The 19,742-nt window shown below is 41.2% G+C and overlaps 1 protein-coding gene across 1 annotated transcript in view; it reads left to right on the top strand.

Annotated features, from left to right (window-relative positions):
* igsf11 (immunoglobulin superfamily member 11) overlaps nucleotides 1-19,742 on the top strand; it is a 112,653-nt gene that overhangs the window by 31,237 nt on the left and 61,674 nt on the right. The window contains exon 2 of the mRNA XM_039622289.1: nucleotides 2,592-2,621. Within this exon, the coding sequence (XP_039478223.1) occupies nucleotides 2,592-2,621 (30 nt within the window). The remainder of the gene's footprint in view (nucleotides 1-2,591; nucleotides 2,622-19,742) is intronic.

A 19,742-nucleotide genomic window follows, 5' to 3' on the forward strand; every position in this document is an offset into this window, starting at 1 on the left:
TCCATTAGAGATAGAGAGGCCAACACAGTACTCGGGAGAAACTTCCAGAAAGGTTTGTGATCCGTTGGCCGTTAAAGAATTTTTCACTCATGGGGTCTACAGCTGGTGGTGGCGTGGTTACCATGGAAACTGACATTCCCTTGAAGGTACTTGGCAGCCACTGGCAATCGTTGAGCTTGGGTAATGGTTTGAAATTCTCTGTAAAGTGGCTCAGAGGTTGAGATTAAATTCAAACTGTTGGCAGTGGACTCACGCAGTGACTTATCACATTGTTGTAGAGTGAATGATGCCCTTTAGAGAGGGGGAGATATAGTATCTGTATCTGCAACCTGTTGCTCGCGTCATCACATTTTTTTATTTTGGCTCTTTAGTTTCTGGCTGCCTCATTCAACACCCCAAAACACCACTCCTTGCCTCATCAGTCGCTGAACTTTCATTCATCGATTAGTCAGATGCAATCACGCTCTGCTGTTACATCCACTGTTGCACAAAATTTGCATTAGTTCTGTGCAGATATGCAAAATATTAACTGTTAAAATAGCAGCACGTGCAGCACATTTTTTCACTGCCAACCACCCTTCTCTTCCAATTTTGCCACCGGCCTTTGCTCCATCTGAATAAGTTCTCCTTAGCAACTGCTGAAATGATTATGCCTCCAAGTGCAGAACACTCCAGCCGTATGTGGCAGGTAGTGTGAAGACATGCTGCTGACGGTCCTGTGAATGTCAGCAGCTGAAAAGGATCAGCCGTGCGAAGCATCAGCCTCACACCTCTGCTTGCATCACCTGCTCATGCAGAAAATATGAAATATTATTACTGTGTGCGCTCGTTTTTCTTGTTTTTGCTTGCTTGTTTGCTTGGGTTTCTTTTTTATCTCTTCACACGTGAAGGGAGTGTAAAATGGTTTTCTACTGACCAAGTACATGACTATATGTTCGCAAGATTATAAGAACTCAGCTCTTAGCAGAATGTTTGTATTGGTAACCTAAAACAGAAGTACTCAGGCATGATGTTTTTGCTATATGAGCCATAAAGCTAGTCAGCTTTGGGGTCCCTATAGGGGTAAAAGAACTTTAATCCTGTAACATGAAGGTCTTTTATATGTATTTTTAGCAACGCATAAACCTGTACGGGAAAAGCATAGACATCTTATTGTGTTCATGTGTGCGTGTCTGTAGAAGATTGTTAAGCTTATTTGTATGCTGCAGAAGCTCCTGTTGTTTCTAGGGCTCCTGTAGCCTGGGTGGTCAGTCTCTCTCTGTTCAGCTTGAAAGCATCAAAGGTTTTCAGCAGAGGACAGATTGAAACTGCCAGTGTTGCCTCTTTTCAAAATACTCTGAATGCAGCTACAGTGTGGGACAATGACGCAGTGTTTTGCATGAAAGGAAGAGATATCTTAGAAAGCGAATCTTTGAAACTGAAAAGTGTGAGAAGTCTCGTGAAAGTAGCAAAGGGACAAAAATGCCCACTTAATCCCGCACACACGCAATCGCTTTTCCCCCCTTTCTCTCTCTGAGGATGTCATGTCAGTTAAAAACTTTTATCGCTGATTATAGCGTTCAAAGCGCTTTAAGCGAAGGTAAAGATCTCAGACACTCACTGCAGCTTAGCAGATCGTATCAATCCAGCACCGGACCGTTTCACTGAGACGGCAGATGCAGCGGGCATCTGTTTGCACGTTGTACATACCGACTGGATGACAGGCTTCTTCCATCAGCTTCAGAACAGAAAGCAGTAATTGGGGGCATGGTGATTGCAGGGAATGTGTTGTTTCACTGGCGCAGTTGGTGGCTACAAATTGGTATTTTGAGGTGTATAAAAACTGAATCCATAATAGGTTTAAGAATGAAGAAGTCTTTAACTTTAACAGTCCTTTAACGAAAATCATTGATCAACGAAATCAACACCGGTTTAATGTGATGACGAACTTGGTAACGATGATATTAGCGGTCTGTCAAGTGCAATTGCGCGACCTTCAATTTCCAGTTGGAATTGAAGAGCAGCTCATCATCTTCAGTTAAGAAGATGATGCAAAAAACGAATTTCTGATTTGCGGTTTGATTGCCAGCATGCTCTCAGTTCTTTGGAAAGGAAGTTCTTTTAAATGTGTGTGTTGCAGCAGGGAACATGTGACATTGCGTTTATCACATGCAAATGATGACTTTTTTTTGGGGTAGATATGCATCCATGCTCAATAATTACTTTATGCATACTGCCGGGGAAGGATTTAATTAACTGCCCCCCCATGTCAGGGTAGATAATTAGCCAATAACACACATGCACAAACACACACCTTCTCTCTTATGCACACATAGATTAAGTCACAATATTTGAGACTTGAATGCATTGGCTTACTTGCTGCCACAGAAACCTAAAGTCTTGAGTAGCAGTTGCAGGGATATCAAGAAAAGATGCAAGAAGCAACCGAGCATGGTGCAGGTTCTGTCTGCCTGCAGAGAGATGCTAATGTTGATTTCTCTGTTTCATCAGTGTGGTGGTGCACTGTGTGATTGGCTCAGCTACACTAATGCTCACTCACAAAACACAACAGTAATTATGCCTTCTTTATTGTCTTTTTTCTCTCTCCGCAGGTTCAAGGTTTGATCTACACACAGGAAAAGGTAAAAAAAAAAGCTCAACTTATTTCCAGATCTCTGTCTTTGCTCTTTTATTCCCTTCCTGCACACAGGGGGAGACAGGATAATTAGCAAGCATTAGTCTGTATCTGTATTTGTGCGTTTTCAGGTTGTGTATGTGTGTGGATGGATATAACCGCATTATTTGGGAGATTTGTGGACTAGTTTGCCTTTGTTTTCACTGCACACACACCCCACACACAGACACGCACATGCACGCACATAGCTCAGCAGGCTGTTGTCCTAATCACGGTGAACATAAAATGTGGATTAGTGGCGGTCTTATGGTATCAGTCATAATCACACACAAACACGTTCTGAAATGCTCCAGCACATAGGCACCTGAAAGCAGCACGTTTTAGGTCTTCACGTCATTGCCGTTCACCCGTTTCAGTTTCTAAATATAATTCTGTTAAATTTCTTGAAAGGCCCGATTCTGTGACACTCAACAGGACATTTCTCCCAAGTGATTTCACTAAACGCGTGAGCATAACTGAACATCAGCATTTTATCTGTCCTCAGAGTCATTGTGTTGTTTATGATGACAAATATAGCCGTTTTTTTGGATTTTGCTATCCAGGCAGTATTTGATCATTATTGCGATGGTGCACCTACAGCTCTTTTTGGTCTATTTCTGGCAGATGGAGTCTGTAACGGTTTATGTCTGTGGCCTTCCCTCTGTAGATCACAGAGTATTTTAGTCCAGAATAATCCCCACCATCTGCTATCTCCTCTACTACATTTTAGTGCTCAGTATCTCTCTGTCTATCCGTCACTCTTTCCTATTGCTTTTCTTCTTTTTGTTTTTTCTTTCAGCATTTGTCTATGATCCCTCCCAGCTTTAAAAAAAAATGTCATGACCGTGTTTCTCTCACATTCAGCCTTTCAGTCTCAGCCATGTCCCATTCCGACAGCTCCTTCTTTCTCATGGGTTTTAATTTTCTAGCTTACTGGTTTTGAGTTTTCCAGTTAGGTATTTTTACATTATAGCTCTATATTTTGTATTTGTTGTCGTTCAGGCTTTTGTTATTATGTGGTTAAGTCAGTGTTCGTCATCACTAGCTGGTTCCTTCTCTTGTGTCTAGTTTCCTGTGTTAGTAATTGGTGTCTCTCTGTGAAGTCAGTCTTGTCTTCATGTTAATTTGTCTGCCTGTCATGTCTCTGTGTTGTCCATCATGTCTGTTTATGAATGTCAAGTTTGCTTTCGCTCTCTCGTGCACTCTCTGCCTCTCTCTCTCTCGTCCCTTGCTCTTTAGCTTTCTCTCTCTGTCTTTCAGCTCTGTCTGCCATGTGTGTGCTTTTGTCTTCCCACATCAAGTTGTATGTCTTCATGAATGTTTCTCTCCAGTCCCTGTGTCAATCCCACATGTCTAAGTGTGCTACTTCCTGTTTTACTTTGATAGTCTCCTGCCTCACCTGTATCATGTTCAGTTTTGCTTCCATAGTCTCGATTTAAAGTTAACCTCGATTTGTGTCAGTTTGTTCCCACCTGTGGCCTGTTCCCTTGGTTTCCTGTGTGTTTATATTGTGTGAGTTTGTGTGCCACCCTTCTAGCTGTGCGCTCTGGGTGTCTCTGTTTCTTGAGCCGAGTAGTTCCCGCTTCCAGTTGAAGTTGAGTTTTTTGTATCTTGCGTTTTTGAGAGAGTTCAACTTCAAAGCTGTTTTGGCCTTAATTTTGTGATTTTTGGAGTCCTGTGTTTGAGTCCTAACCTGCCTGCCACACAGCTGATTAAAATATTCTTTTTTCTGTGCATACTGTTTTTCTTCACTCGTTTCTCATGCTTCCTGTTAGCATAGCTTTACAACTGTCTTGTTCTTTCTGGATGTGTCCACACACTCCTTTGCTTTCCCTTATTTATCCCTGTCTCTGCCCACACACATGCCCAGTCCGTCCATGCTACACAGGCAGTTAAATCTTAATCTGGGCTTGCATGAAAAAACGCATCCTCTATTTTGTAACTGAAAAGTCCTAAAAATCCACTCTATTAGAAATGTAAAAAAGAACTACATTTATTTCTTCATTATGTTTGTTGGTGGCTGTAAGTCAGGAGGTTAAGTGGGTTGGGAAGGTTGGTGGTTCAATCCCTGGCTACTTTTGTCTACATGCCAAATATCCTTGGGCAAGATATTAACCCCAAGTTGCTCTACGATGCATCCATCAGAGGGTGAATGTGTGTGAATGTTAGATAGAAAGCACTTAAACATAGAAAAAGCACTTCTATGACTGGGTGTGAATAGGTGAATGAAGTATGTTCTATTAAATTCTTTGAGTGCTCTGGGAGAGTAGAAAAGTACCGTAAAAGAATCAGTCTATTCCCCATTTATTCCAGAAAAACATCTCTGAAGGTTACAATCATCAAGTGTATATCCATTGAAATTATTTAGGAAGGCTTTTCCTAACTTCTTCATAACTACACGCCCATGCTCCCTTTAAGCCAACTTTTTCTTCTTTTGTTCTCTGTCCCTGGCCTGGTTCTGTAAAAAGAAAAGGAAAAAATAACAAAATTTAAAATGATCACTGAATTAAAATCGAAATTCTCAAATCTGTTAGAGTGCCTGAATCTACTCCACAGTATGAGAGTGGACGGCACTCAAAGCAAGCAAGCAAAGTTCTGCAACAACAATGATTATAGCAGGGTATTTTTATTCATAAATATGACCTCATTTCCTGCTTATTGTGGGACATAACAGTGAACTTAGTCATTCAATAATACAGTAGGCTATATAAAACAGTGTTATTTATATATGTCTGTGTTAAAAGGTGCATATGGGTGTTCAGGTAGCAAATTAAAATGTCATCCTCTTAATTCCTTATATGAATACATCTTAAATCAAAGTCTTGATGCATGCTCAATCATCCAGGTAAGTAAATTCTGTTCATCTGGACGTAGCATTTTCATTGGGAGAAAATGCTACGTCCAGATGAACAGAATCAACCTTTTGAGATCTTACATCAAAGCTCTCTTACAATGGTGCCAGTGGTGCAGTTTAATATGTACACAAACACTTAAACATTATCAATACAAGAGAAAATATTTTTATTTAATATAATATTGCCCACAGGTTATGATTCAGTGTCCTCAATTATGATGTGGTTCCACATTTTTTGGCATTAGCCTAGCTGCCAATATTCAGTTCTGCTGAGTAGTCTATTGAGTGGCAGTCACACAAGTCACCAACCCCCTGGCAACCACTGATGGCTGTTGCCAGGTGAGATCGCTTGCAAAGAGAGTTCTGAACCAAAAAACCAGCCTTGTGATTGCTTTGGTTGGTAGCGGACTACTGCAGAGTTGCTTGTGGCAAACTGGAACTTGAGTTTGTCTGTCTTCAAAGAGAAAGTAGTCCCTTTTGCAACTGTAGGGCACAACGTTTTGGTGAATGTTCTCTGTTTACAGTTACAATCGCTTTCTTCAGTTTCACTGCTGCTTGGCGAGTAGTTTGTAGACAAGTTGGCATCTTGCATGAAAACCCCTGGAGACAGCAGTAACCGGCTAGTGATCAAAGCAATCGCACAGAGGTTTTCAGTCCAGCACCACACACAGTAGGGACTTCTAGCAACTGGCAGTAACCTCCAGCAACCACTTGCCAACCAGTGGCCTGAGGTTACCAGGGGGTCACTGACCATTCTCTAGGCCTGTGTGAATTTCTTAATTACTACCAACAACCTCCAGTTCACTAGCTGGGCCCACGTCCTCATTTTAGGTTTGACAGCGTTTTAGTAGGTAAAGGTGAATGCTTGGACATGAATTGAGCTGCAGTTTGGGGAATGGCCTTGAAGGGGACTGGCAATGGCTCCCGGGCCGGGCAGATCCCCATGTACTAAATAGAAGTGAAGAAGTTAAAGAATTGAGAACAAGGAGGGAGGGAGGAGCGCGTATACGAGAATGAACAGTTTGCAGAACTGGGGGGAACCTATATAGATGACAACCGGAAGGAGCGTGTTTGGAGGCGTGGTCTCACTCCTGAAATTCTGATACATAATCTCCAATAACCACTCCCCAAATTGGTTGGAGAATACACATTTGGTTGTCAGATAATTCCTCAACAGTTTCTATACTTGTGTGACTGGGGCCTAAAATAGCATAAACAAACACGTTGGGATTGTACTGTCCACTTTTACTTTAACCTTAAGCAAAGAAAAGCAAGTTTAACATAACTTAATTAATGAAAAAGCAGTTTTGGTCAACCTCCAAAAACTGTAGAGTACTGCAGAGCAAAGCGGTGGATCCAATTTTGAATCAGACGGAGCAGGTTGGTGACACTGCTGTGTTTACAGCCAGAGCTGCGACTATATTAAGGAAATCCCCTCATGTCGATGACAAACAGATGCAGTAACTGCTGGAAACTAAGCATTTAAAGCAGATTGACCAGATTATAACAATCAAGCAGAGACTGTGGCGATATCTTTGAACACTCCAACAATACAGACACCCTCTACCATACCTGAGACACAGATCAGACAGTGTAAATGTGTTCGTTGAATTAAACATGAGGGATATTAGGTGTTTTAAGGTTAGAAAAAGAGACCTCACTGAAACCACTATGGTAAAAAAAAAGAATTACTCACTTGAAAAATCTAATTTGAAATGTGGAAGACTCTGGTCTTCCTCTACAAGCACCACTAACATGCCCAGGGAAATGGCACTTGACTCTCAGCTACTCCACTTCCATTGTTCTGTGGCAAATGGTACATGACTACTGTAGAAATCCTCAAGTGTGTACAACTGCATCCCTTTTCCCTCTCTGCTCCCTTCTCCCCGACTGAGGCTCTAAGTGAGACTGAGCTCTTTGTCAAATTATACAGCTGAGAACATGACAACAACATTTCACTTAGCACACCGACATGAGCGTTTGTGACACTCAGGATCTCTACAGAGAGAAATTCAGTGTGCTGTAATGCAAAGAGCAGAGTACACGGTTTAGGCTCCTTGATATATTCGCATAATAGTGTGCTGCGTGTGTCTCGCAAACAGCAGCGATTACAACGGAGGCAACCGAAATACACACAGGTATGACATCAGCATTGGTGACTTGGTTGTCAGCCATGTACAGCACATCTCTGTACCAGCACACAGCTGGATTAACAATGCCTTGAATGGATTAGTGGGAGTTTGTGTGTGTGTGTGCGTGTGTGTTTGTGTGTGTGTGAAAGTGAGAGAGTCAGACAGAGACTGAATGATAAAACATGATGGTGACTCCTGTGTCAAGTGGGTATTTGACAAAGCCGGATACCTTAAACAGATACTGATAATACCCCGAGATCATCGTATTTTGGCTCGACTGTTAATGACATCACAAAACCATGCTCTCCACTTGTACACGCAAACTCGCAGACACACACACACGCATGAACGTCGTGCAAATCATATCTTCGTCATCTGACCTAAATCCATTAGTACTAGGAGTCACAACCTCTTCCTCCCATTCCTCTCCCTCAATTTCCTGCTCTCCTGCTTCATCCTCTCTCATTTTTCCCCCTTTGTGGCCCTTTACCTGGTCGAACAGCCGAATTGGACATACAGGTGTTTTACAGCTTAGTGGACACTTCAGTCTTCATGCTACTCAGACTGACACATTTATCAATTTTTACCATTCTGCAGTGATAAGATTCAGGCACAGAGCTTAATGTGTGATGGTAAATATAACTCTCTTGAATATATTTGTCTTTTAAAGCATATGAAAAACCGTTTGTGTGTATGTGTGTGTGCTTGCATATGGGTGTACATGACACGATTGCCAGCTGGGCCATTTATGCTAAACTGCAAGTGTCTCTGCTGCTGTAAATTGCTTTGGATTGCTGTTAATAGCTACTTTTGCCATTTGCCTGTGAGACCAATATTAAAATCTGCCATGATGTCATTCTTCTGTTGCCCTTTCATCCTCACTGCTGCAATATGTTTCTTGGATTACTGGATTTGAACATCGCATAGTGCTCTAAGAATGTCAGTAATGAATATAAGGCGTGCAAGCTGCTTGACTATTCAAAACGCTCCTAATTGAAATGCTGAAAAGACGGCTCTGGCTAATCAGCTTAGAGATGTAGTCCACAGCTGACAGATAATAAAGAGGATCTTGGTGCTGAAGAGTCTATTACCACCGCTGTAATGAGAGTTCATATAATATCAGTCGAGGACAATGGAAGAACGGGGAAGTTGGGAGCGAGTGGGAGGCTGGGAGAAGTAAAGGATTGCGGGAAGAATGAAGAGGTGGCTCCCATTGTTCAAATTTAAAAGCTGTAACTTAGGAGATATGATCGGGGATCTCAAACTGAGTGCGGGAACATGTCAGCACTAATGACCAAATATGAAAAATAACTTGCGAACCTCGTTTTTTTTGCATGTGACAATGCGAAAAAAGGATAGTGAGGGTGAAGTTCTTAAATTTGACCCATTGTCTGTCAAAAGGCTAAAAGCCATGGCCTCCTGTTTACAGTTCGTTAAAAAAACAAAACAACGGCAAAACACCAAATAAACACCAAATAACTTTTCTCCTTTTCTAGCCTTCAAACCTTTCTAAGCTTCTTAACCTTCAAAATAAAACAGGAAGTAACTGGAAAAAGGACAAAGAACGAACAACTCAGATCAACCAAAACACACAGAAGGAGCAGGCATGGAAAAGAAAATCTTTGAGCGGTGTCAGAGCAAAGCTGTAAGGATTACAACAGAAACCATAAATCCCACACAAAGACGATGCTAGTCGCTCAACAGCAGACAGCAAACAGGGTTTTATAAAAACATTTGGGCTCATTGTTTAGCTGCTTGTCCCACAACTTTATTGTTTGGTTCACTTTGAACTTTTTTTAGTACCTGGTCAAGACAAAATAATAGACAAGACAATTTGTTGGTGAGCATTGGGCAGCACTGAGCAGCTAAAAAAAGTCCCAGATGTTTCCCTCAGGAGTTTTGGACACTACTACAGCAGAGTTAAAGGCAGGTGATTATTGTTGTGTTTTAGCAGGTTGCCAAAAAAATGAATGTGACTGAAAAGAAATGTCAGCTTCCCAAGTGCTTCCAAAGAAGCGATGGGATTTTTTTTCCAATCTCACAGCTTTATATCTGGGCATAGCTAAATATAGACACGTTGAAATGCATGCTCACGATGTGTTTTATTTCTATTTGACTTACAGGATAAAATCACATTACTGATACGAAAATTTTGACTGAATTCTGACCAATTGTAGAGTGGGGTCACATTAACAAGCCATTAAAATTTGTTTTGCATCCACCAAGGTCTTCAAGGTCAACATATAAAAAGTACCACATAAAGAGTTTAAAATATCGTATCCCATTTGAACTCTGACCCCAACAGATCAATCTGAAGGTCAAAGTGATAATTATTCTATGTAAATCAATTTAAAACTATTTCTTACTGCCATTGTTTGTATTGACAACATATAGGCATATACTATATAATATATGTGATGTATAACGGGATTCTAAATATAACATTACCGTGGGCCTCTGACTCTTATAGTTTGGATCCATAGCTTGTCACATTTGAGTTCCGACCTCACTTTTTATATTTTACATCTGCCTTTCTTTCACGTTGGCTCCAAAACACGTTATTTGTATTTCTTGAACCGTCTTGAATTCCATTTAAAAAGCACAAAGAAAACAACACGAATGAATACAAAACAGGATACTACTCCGTTAAATGTAAATACTACCCAGAGGCTGTGCCTCCTTGGTGGAGGTTTGCGCTCTCGGAGTGCTTCTTGTTTTCCATTTATTTTCTTTGTTGTTTTTTTTCTTAAGATGGTTGCAGTATGTATTCTCAACAAGATCTCCGACTGACCTCCTATTGACATTTCTGGTCCAGTGTGGCTAACATGAACTAATGTTATAGGTGGAACTCCATAGAAACTACTATAGGTTTCTTCAATCCCACAGCTATAACAACAAGAGGTAATGATGACAAAGAGTTTGAGAGTACAAGCTCCAGTAAGTAACTGTTTATAACTGCTGACTCTTCTGCACTGCACCTTGTTTCTGATCTGCTCTGTTCTGGGGATTTAGGGATACAAGTTGTCAATCATTCTCTCTCATACATACTCTTTCTGCCCCTCTGACCTCTTCTTTCCACACGTACATGTAATCAAATTTTGTAAAGCCAGTGTTTATGAGACCGACAGAGGTCAGGGCTGCGCAGTATGAGTGGAACGACACGGCTATCTGTCCAAGCAAATCACTACTGTACCGAAAAAGAGCTGCTACCACAATGTGACTTGAAACTATAACCGAGTCCCCCCACCTCTTACCTTCCAGACGCCACTTCTGAAGAATGTGTTTTGTAATCCTGTTAAAGTTGAAAGTTGAAACACATACCATTTTGAATTAACACTTCATGCCTATTAATTACTGAGAGGCCTGCGTGTGATCAGATGTCCACTTTAAACAAACCTGTCCTTGTCCCGTCTCATAGTTGGCATCACACAGTAGCTCCAAGTAACATTGTTGCCACATACTTTTGCCATCTTTGCCCTCAGTGTTCTGCAGCAGTAATGCACATTACCATTCAGAGGTACAATTTGCAGTTTTTAGACTGCATCTTATACTTTTGTAGGTGCAAAGGTGGACACATTGCCCTCTCATCCTCAGAGGAAAGCACACATGAGTCATCGTTGAGCATCTTGTATAAAGAGGTACAAAATGTCAGACTGTTTCTTTAAACTCGCCACAGAAATAAACTGTGGGTCGAGATATTTGGATGGATTAATATTAGTATTAGTATTACTAGTATTGGTATTAGTATTTCCAATAATCAATGTGCGCCGTCTTTGCGCTGCCCTCCAGGGGGCCAGCTGCATACTTTCCTCTCTCCTTGTGTGAAGCGGGCAGATGCCAGCCACAGCACTGGAAGAAAGAGGGCACTGCTCATTAACGCCAGCAGCACAGAGATTAATCATCACACCTTTAAGTATCCGCGAACGGCGGGATATAAACTGTGAGTTGGGTTCAGAGGGTAGCGGCAATTTGATAGGAACTTAACGTTAAATAGGCCATGACAAAGTCAGTAAAACCATATCTGTACCTTTGACAAGGTTACTGAATGCTGTGAATATTGTACTGTGTGCTGAAACCTGAGTTGGTACTTGGATGGGAAACCTGGAATCTTAAAGCACGCACTCTTTCTATTGCACAGACATCTTTTTCTATGAGGGAATTTGCACTCTTTAGTGAGGTTTGTTCTGATCAGGTGTTGCACTCCTATGTTGGGGCATGTTGCACATGCAAAGTGAGGGAGACACCCGAGGTCAAGCCCTAAGGTTCAGTCAGTGGCTAGTGTCAGGTGGCTAATTTAGAACGTGTTGTGTCAGAGTAATAGGAGCTGAGAGGAAACCCCTGATACATATCAAACACACACACACACAGACTGCTCGCCTCTCTGACTCACTGGCTAACTGAATGTTTACTGGCATTGAAAACTTGACAATTTGCCTCAGTAGAGCAATTGTAAGCAAATCATCATGTCATTGTAAGTAAATGAAGAAACAATATTTGAGAAAAGAGTTGAGAGCGAGGGGGCTCTGTTAGGACAGGCAGCAGATGGAGAGGAAATCTGGTGAGTTCGGAGATGTGTGTGTCGGGGGAGCTGCGAGGGGGTATCGGGGGTTGGGGTGGGGTGGGGTTAAAAGTTTTTTCTGGGATTGACAGAGGGAGTTAGGCAAGGAGCATAAAAAGAGGGAGAGAGGCAAGAGGAAGAGCAGCTGTCCTTAGATATCAGTCTCAGAGGGCTCAATCACGGGACATCTTTTTAACTTTCTTAACCTTGGCATTTGGACGTCAAGAGCAGCGCAAAGATATGAAGACAGCTTCCTAAAATAAAATAGTGGTGGAGAATGTCCTCCATCATCTGCCTTATTCTAAGTGAATACCTCAGTGAAGTATATGGATATGAAATTCACACGCGAGATTAAGATTCTAAGTTTTAGAAATGCTGCTCGGTCTTGCGCTGCAGACACTTAGGGGGTTTCATATCCCAGGGGACCCATTAAAAACTGATTACTGTGTAATTTAAGAAATACAAAGCTGGCCAGAGGGAGATGAGCCCGTTTTTTATATTGATTGACCTTTTGGAAATGAGAAGGTTTTTGTGTGCCAGAAGCAGAGGCCTTGAGCCAGGAAAGCAATATGATCCATACTCCTACCACCTGGAGTGGTTGTCATAATCACGGGTGCCACGGTGAGGAATCGGCTGCAGTACGTATTGATTTCTGCTCTCGACTGTAGTTTTGGCACACAGGGTGAGGACTACATCACCACGCTGTAGCACTGTAGCCCCAGTGGGACACGTGGAAAAGACCTGTGGCCTATTCATCTTCTGCTGACTCAGTGTTAGTGCTTTGGTTTCTTGTCCTTGCCAACCTCCGTCTGGCTGTGTTTCAGCTTGTCCTAATATTGTGTTATATATGTGAGGAAGACTGATATCTAATGCGCACAAATAGCTCGCCGCCCCATCGATTATGAGGCTATTTGTTTTTGTGGTATGATTTAGGCCACGTTGTCGTGTTCATGCATTATGCAGAAAAATATTGCACTCTTCGCTGTGGGAGAAAAGCAATAAATGTCCTGCTATCATTCTGTTATTCTGGGAAAATTAAAGGACAGTTATGCAGTTGCTGGGCTCTTGCTGATGGAGAACATTGCTTTCTAGTTATTATTATTATTATTTTTTTTAAATCTGGAGAGATGGCATGTTACAGTGTCATTATCAAAGCCAGATATACAGATGTAATATTCTGTTTTAAACCAAGCAGCACAACCCCCTTTTTGAATATCAATGAGAATAACTGAATATTGAGGTAAGGTCTTTTTTATGTACTCATCTGCTTGGCTGTCATAGCTGAACTCATCTCCTAAAGAAGAACTCATTACTCAGCATGGCAGCTTTCTTGTTTCGTTTTTTTTTAAGGTGAAGGCCACTGGAATAATATTTTATTTACACCTCTGTGAATTATTTAGTGGAAGTGTTTCTAGATGGAGCTAGCTAGCTAACTGTCTACTGTCTATGAATGCTTCAGTTAGTCTAATGATCCCGCTCTCTCCCTCATGTGCTGGTGTGTGCCTGCAGGCCACACCGTAGCTAGCTACTCATCAGTGTGAGGATTCTCTCTCAGCAAAAAGTTGCTGCTTTAGCTGGCACAGAGCAATGAGATTCGGCCTCCCAATCCTCTCGCCGATGTTCCAGATTTGTCTCCCCCAAGTGTGCGAATGCAGTGTATGTGCACCCGCACGCGTGAGCATGCACATGCACATCGGGCGCTTGTGTTTGCGCCTTTACCCTCGTGTGTCCTGCCGTCTTTCCATGCAAATCTGCTTCCTTCTTTCTTTTTTTGCAGAGTAATCCCTCCCTGCGTTTTCTTTAATCTTACCAACCCTTCCCCTGGTTCATTCTATCGCTGTTTGCTGCTGCCTTTTTATCCCACCTCATGTCTTTTTCTCACTCCCACCATCCCTTTGCTCCTATTTTATCCACTCCTACATGTGTGCTTTGAAGTGACCACATGGTGAACCTTATCAAAAGGAGCTCCATAAGGGCCCCTCAGCTTTTTCCCAGGGGTGTTTTCTTGAGTGTTTTTGTGCGTGTGCATGTGCATGTGTGTATGTGCTTGTGAACAATATTCATCTCTTCTTGTCTCTGTATGTCTCTGTCAGGGAGTCTAACCTGTCAGGACTGACAGGACGTTCAAACAATATCCGCTTCAGATATGTGACTCTAGGCTACAGCAGTGTTGCAGATTGAGAGGAAATGAAGTTTTTTTGCAGTGTGGGATGGGAATCAGCGGAACTCTTTTGAAGCTAAACTGTTAGATGTATAGTTTCCCTTTTTACTTTCTCTCTTGTAGTTGGGAGAGTTGAACTATCCGAATTGGACTTGGGCCAGCTACAACTGGGTCTCCAAAAACAGCAGTCATCAGTCGCTCGGTGCAAGCGCCTTCTTTCCTCCAACATGCACACTAACACACACACATACACACCGGCCCTCCTAATTCTCTTCTCTCCAAGCCTTCGAGATTCCCTTCTTAGTTCCTCTGATCTTCTGAACATCAATCCCTCATTCCTCAAAGCAAAAACGAGGGGAAGGGAGACGACAAAAATGAGATGACAGATTACCTGCTATATATAGAGCCAGTCCTATGCAGCTTCCCTTATTCATCTTCTCCCTGTGCCCTCAAGACATCGGATACACCTTTTGGGTTGTGACTGCCAATGCAAATAGACTCTCTCTCCCCATTTACAGAGCTCTTGAAATTCAATGGCCTGAGCAGCATGATTTTCGTAAATGGTGCCGGACCTCGTGGTGAGAATTTGGTAGCAGGAGAATGAACACGCTGACAGATTCACATTCACTCCGACAGCTGGGATTGTTTCTGTAATGGCAAATCCCAGTTTTGAAATATATAAATGGAAAAAGAAATTATGGATTAGTGTTCAGTCAAATTTCCCTGCTGGGACAATAGTTGTGCTCGAGGATGTTTGCTAATCTTAGTGTCCATAGACTCTGTATCACGATTATATATGAATATAGAAAGAGTGGCCCACAGTGCTTTAGCTGCTGTTTAGTACTGTCCAATCATTCCTATAAACTGTCATGTGGCAGATTTACAATTTTCTGTGGGCAATATTGTAAAGTATGGATTATAACTACAGTGGAAGGTCGCAGATAATCTCACAGTCTTCCTTTTTGTTTCGTCATTCTCAGCTTTCTCTTTTGTGCTTTCTCTGCTATCTTCTATCCAGGATTCAGCCCCTGTTATTACACTGAATAGTACTGGAAAAAACTGCATTTGATCTTTTTCTTATTGCATCCATTCAAGCATATTTTTTTATTCCTTGGTGCTCACATGCTTGAACTACAAGCTTGGCTGGTTTTTAACTGTCCTAATCAGTTTTGACAGAGGTAGAGAAAAATCGGACAAACTTTATTCATGTAATGATTCAGGTTTCCGTTTTGTTAAATGTTGCCTTACATGAATCTTTAACGGTTACTGAGCATGTGTGGAGTTTTTTTTTTAATATATCATCCGCTAAAAAGAAAAAAGTGTCTATGTGCTCAGCTCAAATAATTCACTGAAGCATGCTTATTTGATATCCTAATTCATTGGTAGTGATTGTCTTAATGTGTAACTCCATTCAGTACTGGAAATTGAAGATTTTTTAGTTAATGCAGACTGACATATTAAAACATCCTTATTGTATAATGACATTTTTTGGTATTTGATACACTTGATGTAAAACAGCTGGCTTTATATTAAAAATGCAAACAAACAAATGGAAACAAATAGGTTTACCCAGAGGCTTCTTTGGGTTTTCTAAATGCAATCTTTATTTCAGTGAATACCAAAGACATTACAGTGTGACAGTAACCACTCACACATTTGCATACAAACCTCAATGTATATTCATTCATTTGAAAAACACACCCCATCTTTCCTGCACTCTGTCTTCGTCTTTCACACTTTCATCTTCTGTTGTCCTCATCACCATATCATCAGCATATTGCCGCGTTGTTCCTCTACTTCTGTCAGTGTAAACTATCACTCTTCCTTCACAACACCTTTACTTTAATCTTCACAGGAGAGAGGCGAGGAGCGGGAATGAGAGAAGGAAAGGGGTAAAGATGCAAAATCTCTCTTGGGATATCATTTATTTTATTGCTTATGTTTACATTGTACCAATAAGGTCTTGCTCTACATCACTCAAACCTGTCTACCTTGTTAGGCATGAATAAAGATTATATTTCCAGTTGGACTGGAGCCTTCTCTCTTCTACTTCTCGTGTTTTTGCCAGTAGAATTTTTTTTGTTGCTTTTTTTAGTTTAAATGCAAAAATATGTGCCAGTAAGGGTGGGAAGAGACAAATTGGTGCCATGAAGCTATTCCTTTTCGTGCTGAGAGGAGAAGGAGAGCTCTGTTAGCCTAGCTGACATTCCACTTAATTTGATTCATTACTGCGTGGTGACGCTATTGTCGCCACATGCAGGGAACTGGGCCAGTTGTAGGGCTTTGAACTATCCTGATGGAGAATGGGTCAACTAACACCATATGATAAAATATGAGTCAAACCGGAGTGGTGCAGCTTTTTCCAGGCCACAGACGGAATTGCAAATTGCCTTCACTAGAATATTTGTGAACAAATCGTAAAAGGAAATTGGGAAATGTTATCAGCGATTCAGTTCAACAAGAATGAAACCAATCAGGTTCATAAAAGTTGAACTCGGCCCACAGCAGAGAGTCGTGTTGTGATGTGCAGTTCATTGGTTTGGCAGTCAGATTTTATGTGGCGCCCCTTTAAAACAGCTTGGGTTGTATCTTGAAGCGTTACACTTTAAAGGACAGGTCTTATTTTATTGTTGAAAATGTGAAATAAATGCATTTTTAAAGGTTTTTTAAGGGCTAGTCATTTTCCTAAGCAGCTTTTTATGCGGCTGTTGCTTAGATAGAATTTGTTGGGAAGCATTTTCAGTGATGGATTCATACACGTGATGCCCTAGTCAAGTATTTCAGCTAGCAGAGCATTTAACCTTTTTTGTGTCTAAAGTAGACATATGAGCAATGAGATTTGGTTACACAGATAACGCTATTTTTGATAAATGGTTACGATGTGATACTAAAATTTCTTACATACTCTGAAGTAATTTGAAAACAGTTATGGGGACTTTTCAGATTTCTAGTTTTACATGTCAGACAATATGTTCAATGGGAGATGTCAGAGCAGCGCTGTGATATTACTGACATATGAATGGACTCAGATGGAGAGCAAAGCACAATCTGTCTGTGTGACTTGCTGTTGTACAGTATGACTCATGCAGTATGCATACAGTATGGACAACTGGCCGCTGAGTAGTTCTGGCTGATACAAGTTGTTCGCTCGTATTGTTTGTAGTTCATACATAAGGAGTGATTAATCATTCATGTAGATGTGAAATACTGTGTATATTGAGAAACACTCTTAGATGTAGTATAGATGTGATGTGCTCAGAATGGTGTTTCTTTTAATATATAACAGGAAAAATAAAATCTATCCTCATTCTTACTGTAAATGTCCTGGAGACGCATGCTATTTTGTATGCTTTGCAAGCCTCTAGTTATTCAGTGAGCTGTAGGGAGTGGCTCCTTACTGGGAGCAACACATCACAGGGGTTCCCGTAGCCACAGATATGTGTGATTTTATCCATGTAAAATAAACATAACGTGGATCGTATTAGCATGCTGAACATGAAGCTGCTCTCGGCTCTTTCTGATATCAGAAAAAAACATGCATTTAAATGAGAAATTATTCCAATTGTTACCCTGAGCAGATGAAAATTATTACTGTCCTCATGGACTACTTACAGTACATGCAACAACAGTAATTGTTAATATCTATATATCTAGATTCTCTCTCTGCATTAATTCCTACTGACAAATGTCTTAAGGGGATCTATAAAGACCGGGGCTTTGTTTTTTCAAAGCAATTCATTTTCTACCATCAACATCTGAGCGACTTTGTTTTTCATTACTGATGCTTTTTTTCCTTAATGAATTCTACACAATGGGAAGCTCCTAGTCAAAAGACAGAGCATCAATTAAAACAAAAAGATATTTGCATTTGACCTCCAGCGGTTCTGCTCAAAAACTGAGTTGGGTAAAAATGTATCCAGTGTATCTATTTATTTTCAACCCTTCAAAACAAAACAACAACATCACTACCACTCGATGTTGTGGTGTTTTTCGATGCATGATTCTTCAGGGTATCTTCAAGGTTTTTCAGTTTGGCATCGTCTGCTGCGCATCTTCATCCTAATACACGGGAGTGTAGAATGAAAAGATCATTAGACGGAAAAGCTGCCCAGGGCCTCTGGATGGATCTAAAAGCTACTTTAACTTGGAGAAAGATCATTTTGATTGGCGTGCAAAAACTATATTCATTCATCACGCCTCGCTTTCACACACCGCCACAAGTGATTTTAAACCAAGCCATCCACTAACTTCATCTCCCAAGCCCCAGCTTTCCTCTGCTATAAATCATCATCTAGCCACAGGCTGCTGGGCGCTGAGCAAGGTGACACTCCACCCTGCTACACCACCACCTGAAGTGGGAAGTAGAGGAGAGAGAGAGAGAAAGAGAAAAAAAAAAGGGAGGGGAGGAGAAAAAGGGGGAGGGCCATAGGTTGAGAACAGGGGTGCAAGATACGGAGCAAGAGAGAGAAAGAGAGAGCGAGTATCTTGCTAGGCTGTCGCAGTGGGAGAGAAATCTTTGATGTCAACTCTATTAGTGTTTGGCGTGTACAGACACAGCTCAGACTTGAGTGAAACCCACGGTGCTTCAGAGTACCTCCAAAAAGTCAATCCTGGCTGGTAATTCAGACACCATACCGCTTAGAAATGTGCCGTTACTAGGCTGCTTAGAGTGCAGTGCAAAACATTAGACACATAGAGATTTAGATTCTTAGTCATCACGCAGTGCCATTCGAAAAGGCATCTCGCTGATCCTAAATTAACTCTTCAGCATGGCATTCATGAAGAACTGTCTTCAGTGACAAGATGAGTTCTGCAACAGATGGTACGTCTGCCACAGAGAACTCATCCCAACCTACTACCACTCATACCTGCCAAGTGCCTGGAAAAACTGTGTAGAAGTGAAACTAACAGGATTTATATGAAAGGTGGTCCCACCAAAACCTACTACATTATACAGCTTTATAGCTTTTATAGCATTGAAAGTGTCCTCACGTAAGTTTTAGTGCTTTACCATTTTCAACATGAAGAGCAAATAGTCCATCTTAACTCAATTAATCGATGCGTGTGAGTTTTTGTTTCCAGGGTTTTCAACAGGCTGTGAAACACTGTGATATTTTTTATAGTCAGTCTATATTTGCAAAGTTACTAGAAATAGTTTAAAAACATAGTTTTGGTGAGTTTAGATGAGACAAATGATGATTCATGTCTGTATACCAACGTTAGCTTGCAATTAGTTTAGCTTAGACTAAACTTTTTTTGTATAGCACATTAAAACACATTTAAAATAGCTTTCCAGTTAAGGAAAAGCTATTAGGGTTGGGGATTTAATTAAAAAATGATTCAAAATCTTGCCCTCATAGTGAAACAGGAGCACCATCAGGGCA

Source organism: Oreochromis aureus, linkage group 14, assembly GCF_013358895.1.
Source record: "Oreochromis aureus strain Israel breed Guangdong linkage group 14, ZZ_aureus, whole genome shotgun sequence".
Lineage (NCBI taxonomy): Eukaryota > Metazoa > Chordata > Actinopteri > Cichliformes > Cichlidae > Oreochromis > Oreochromis aureus.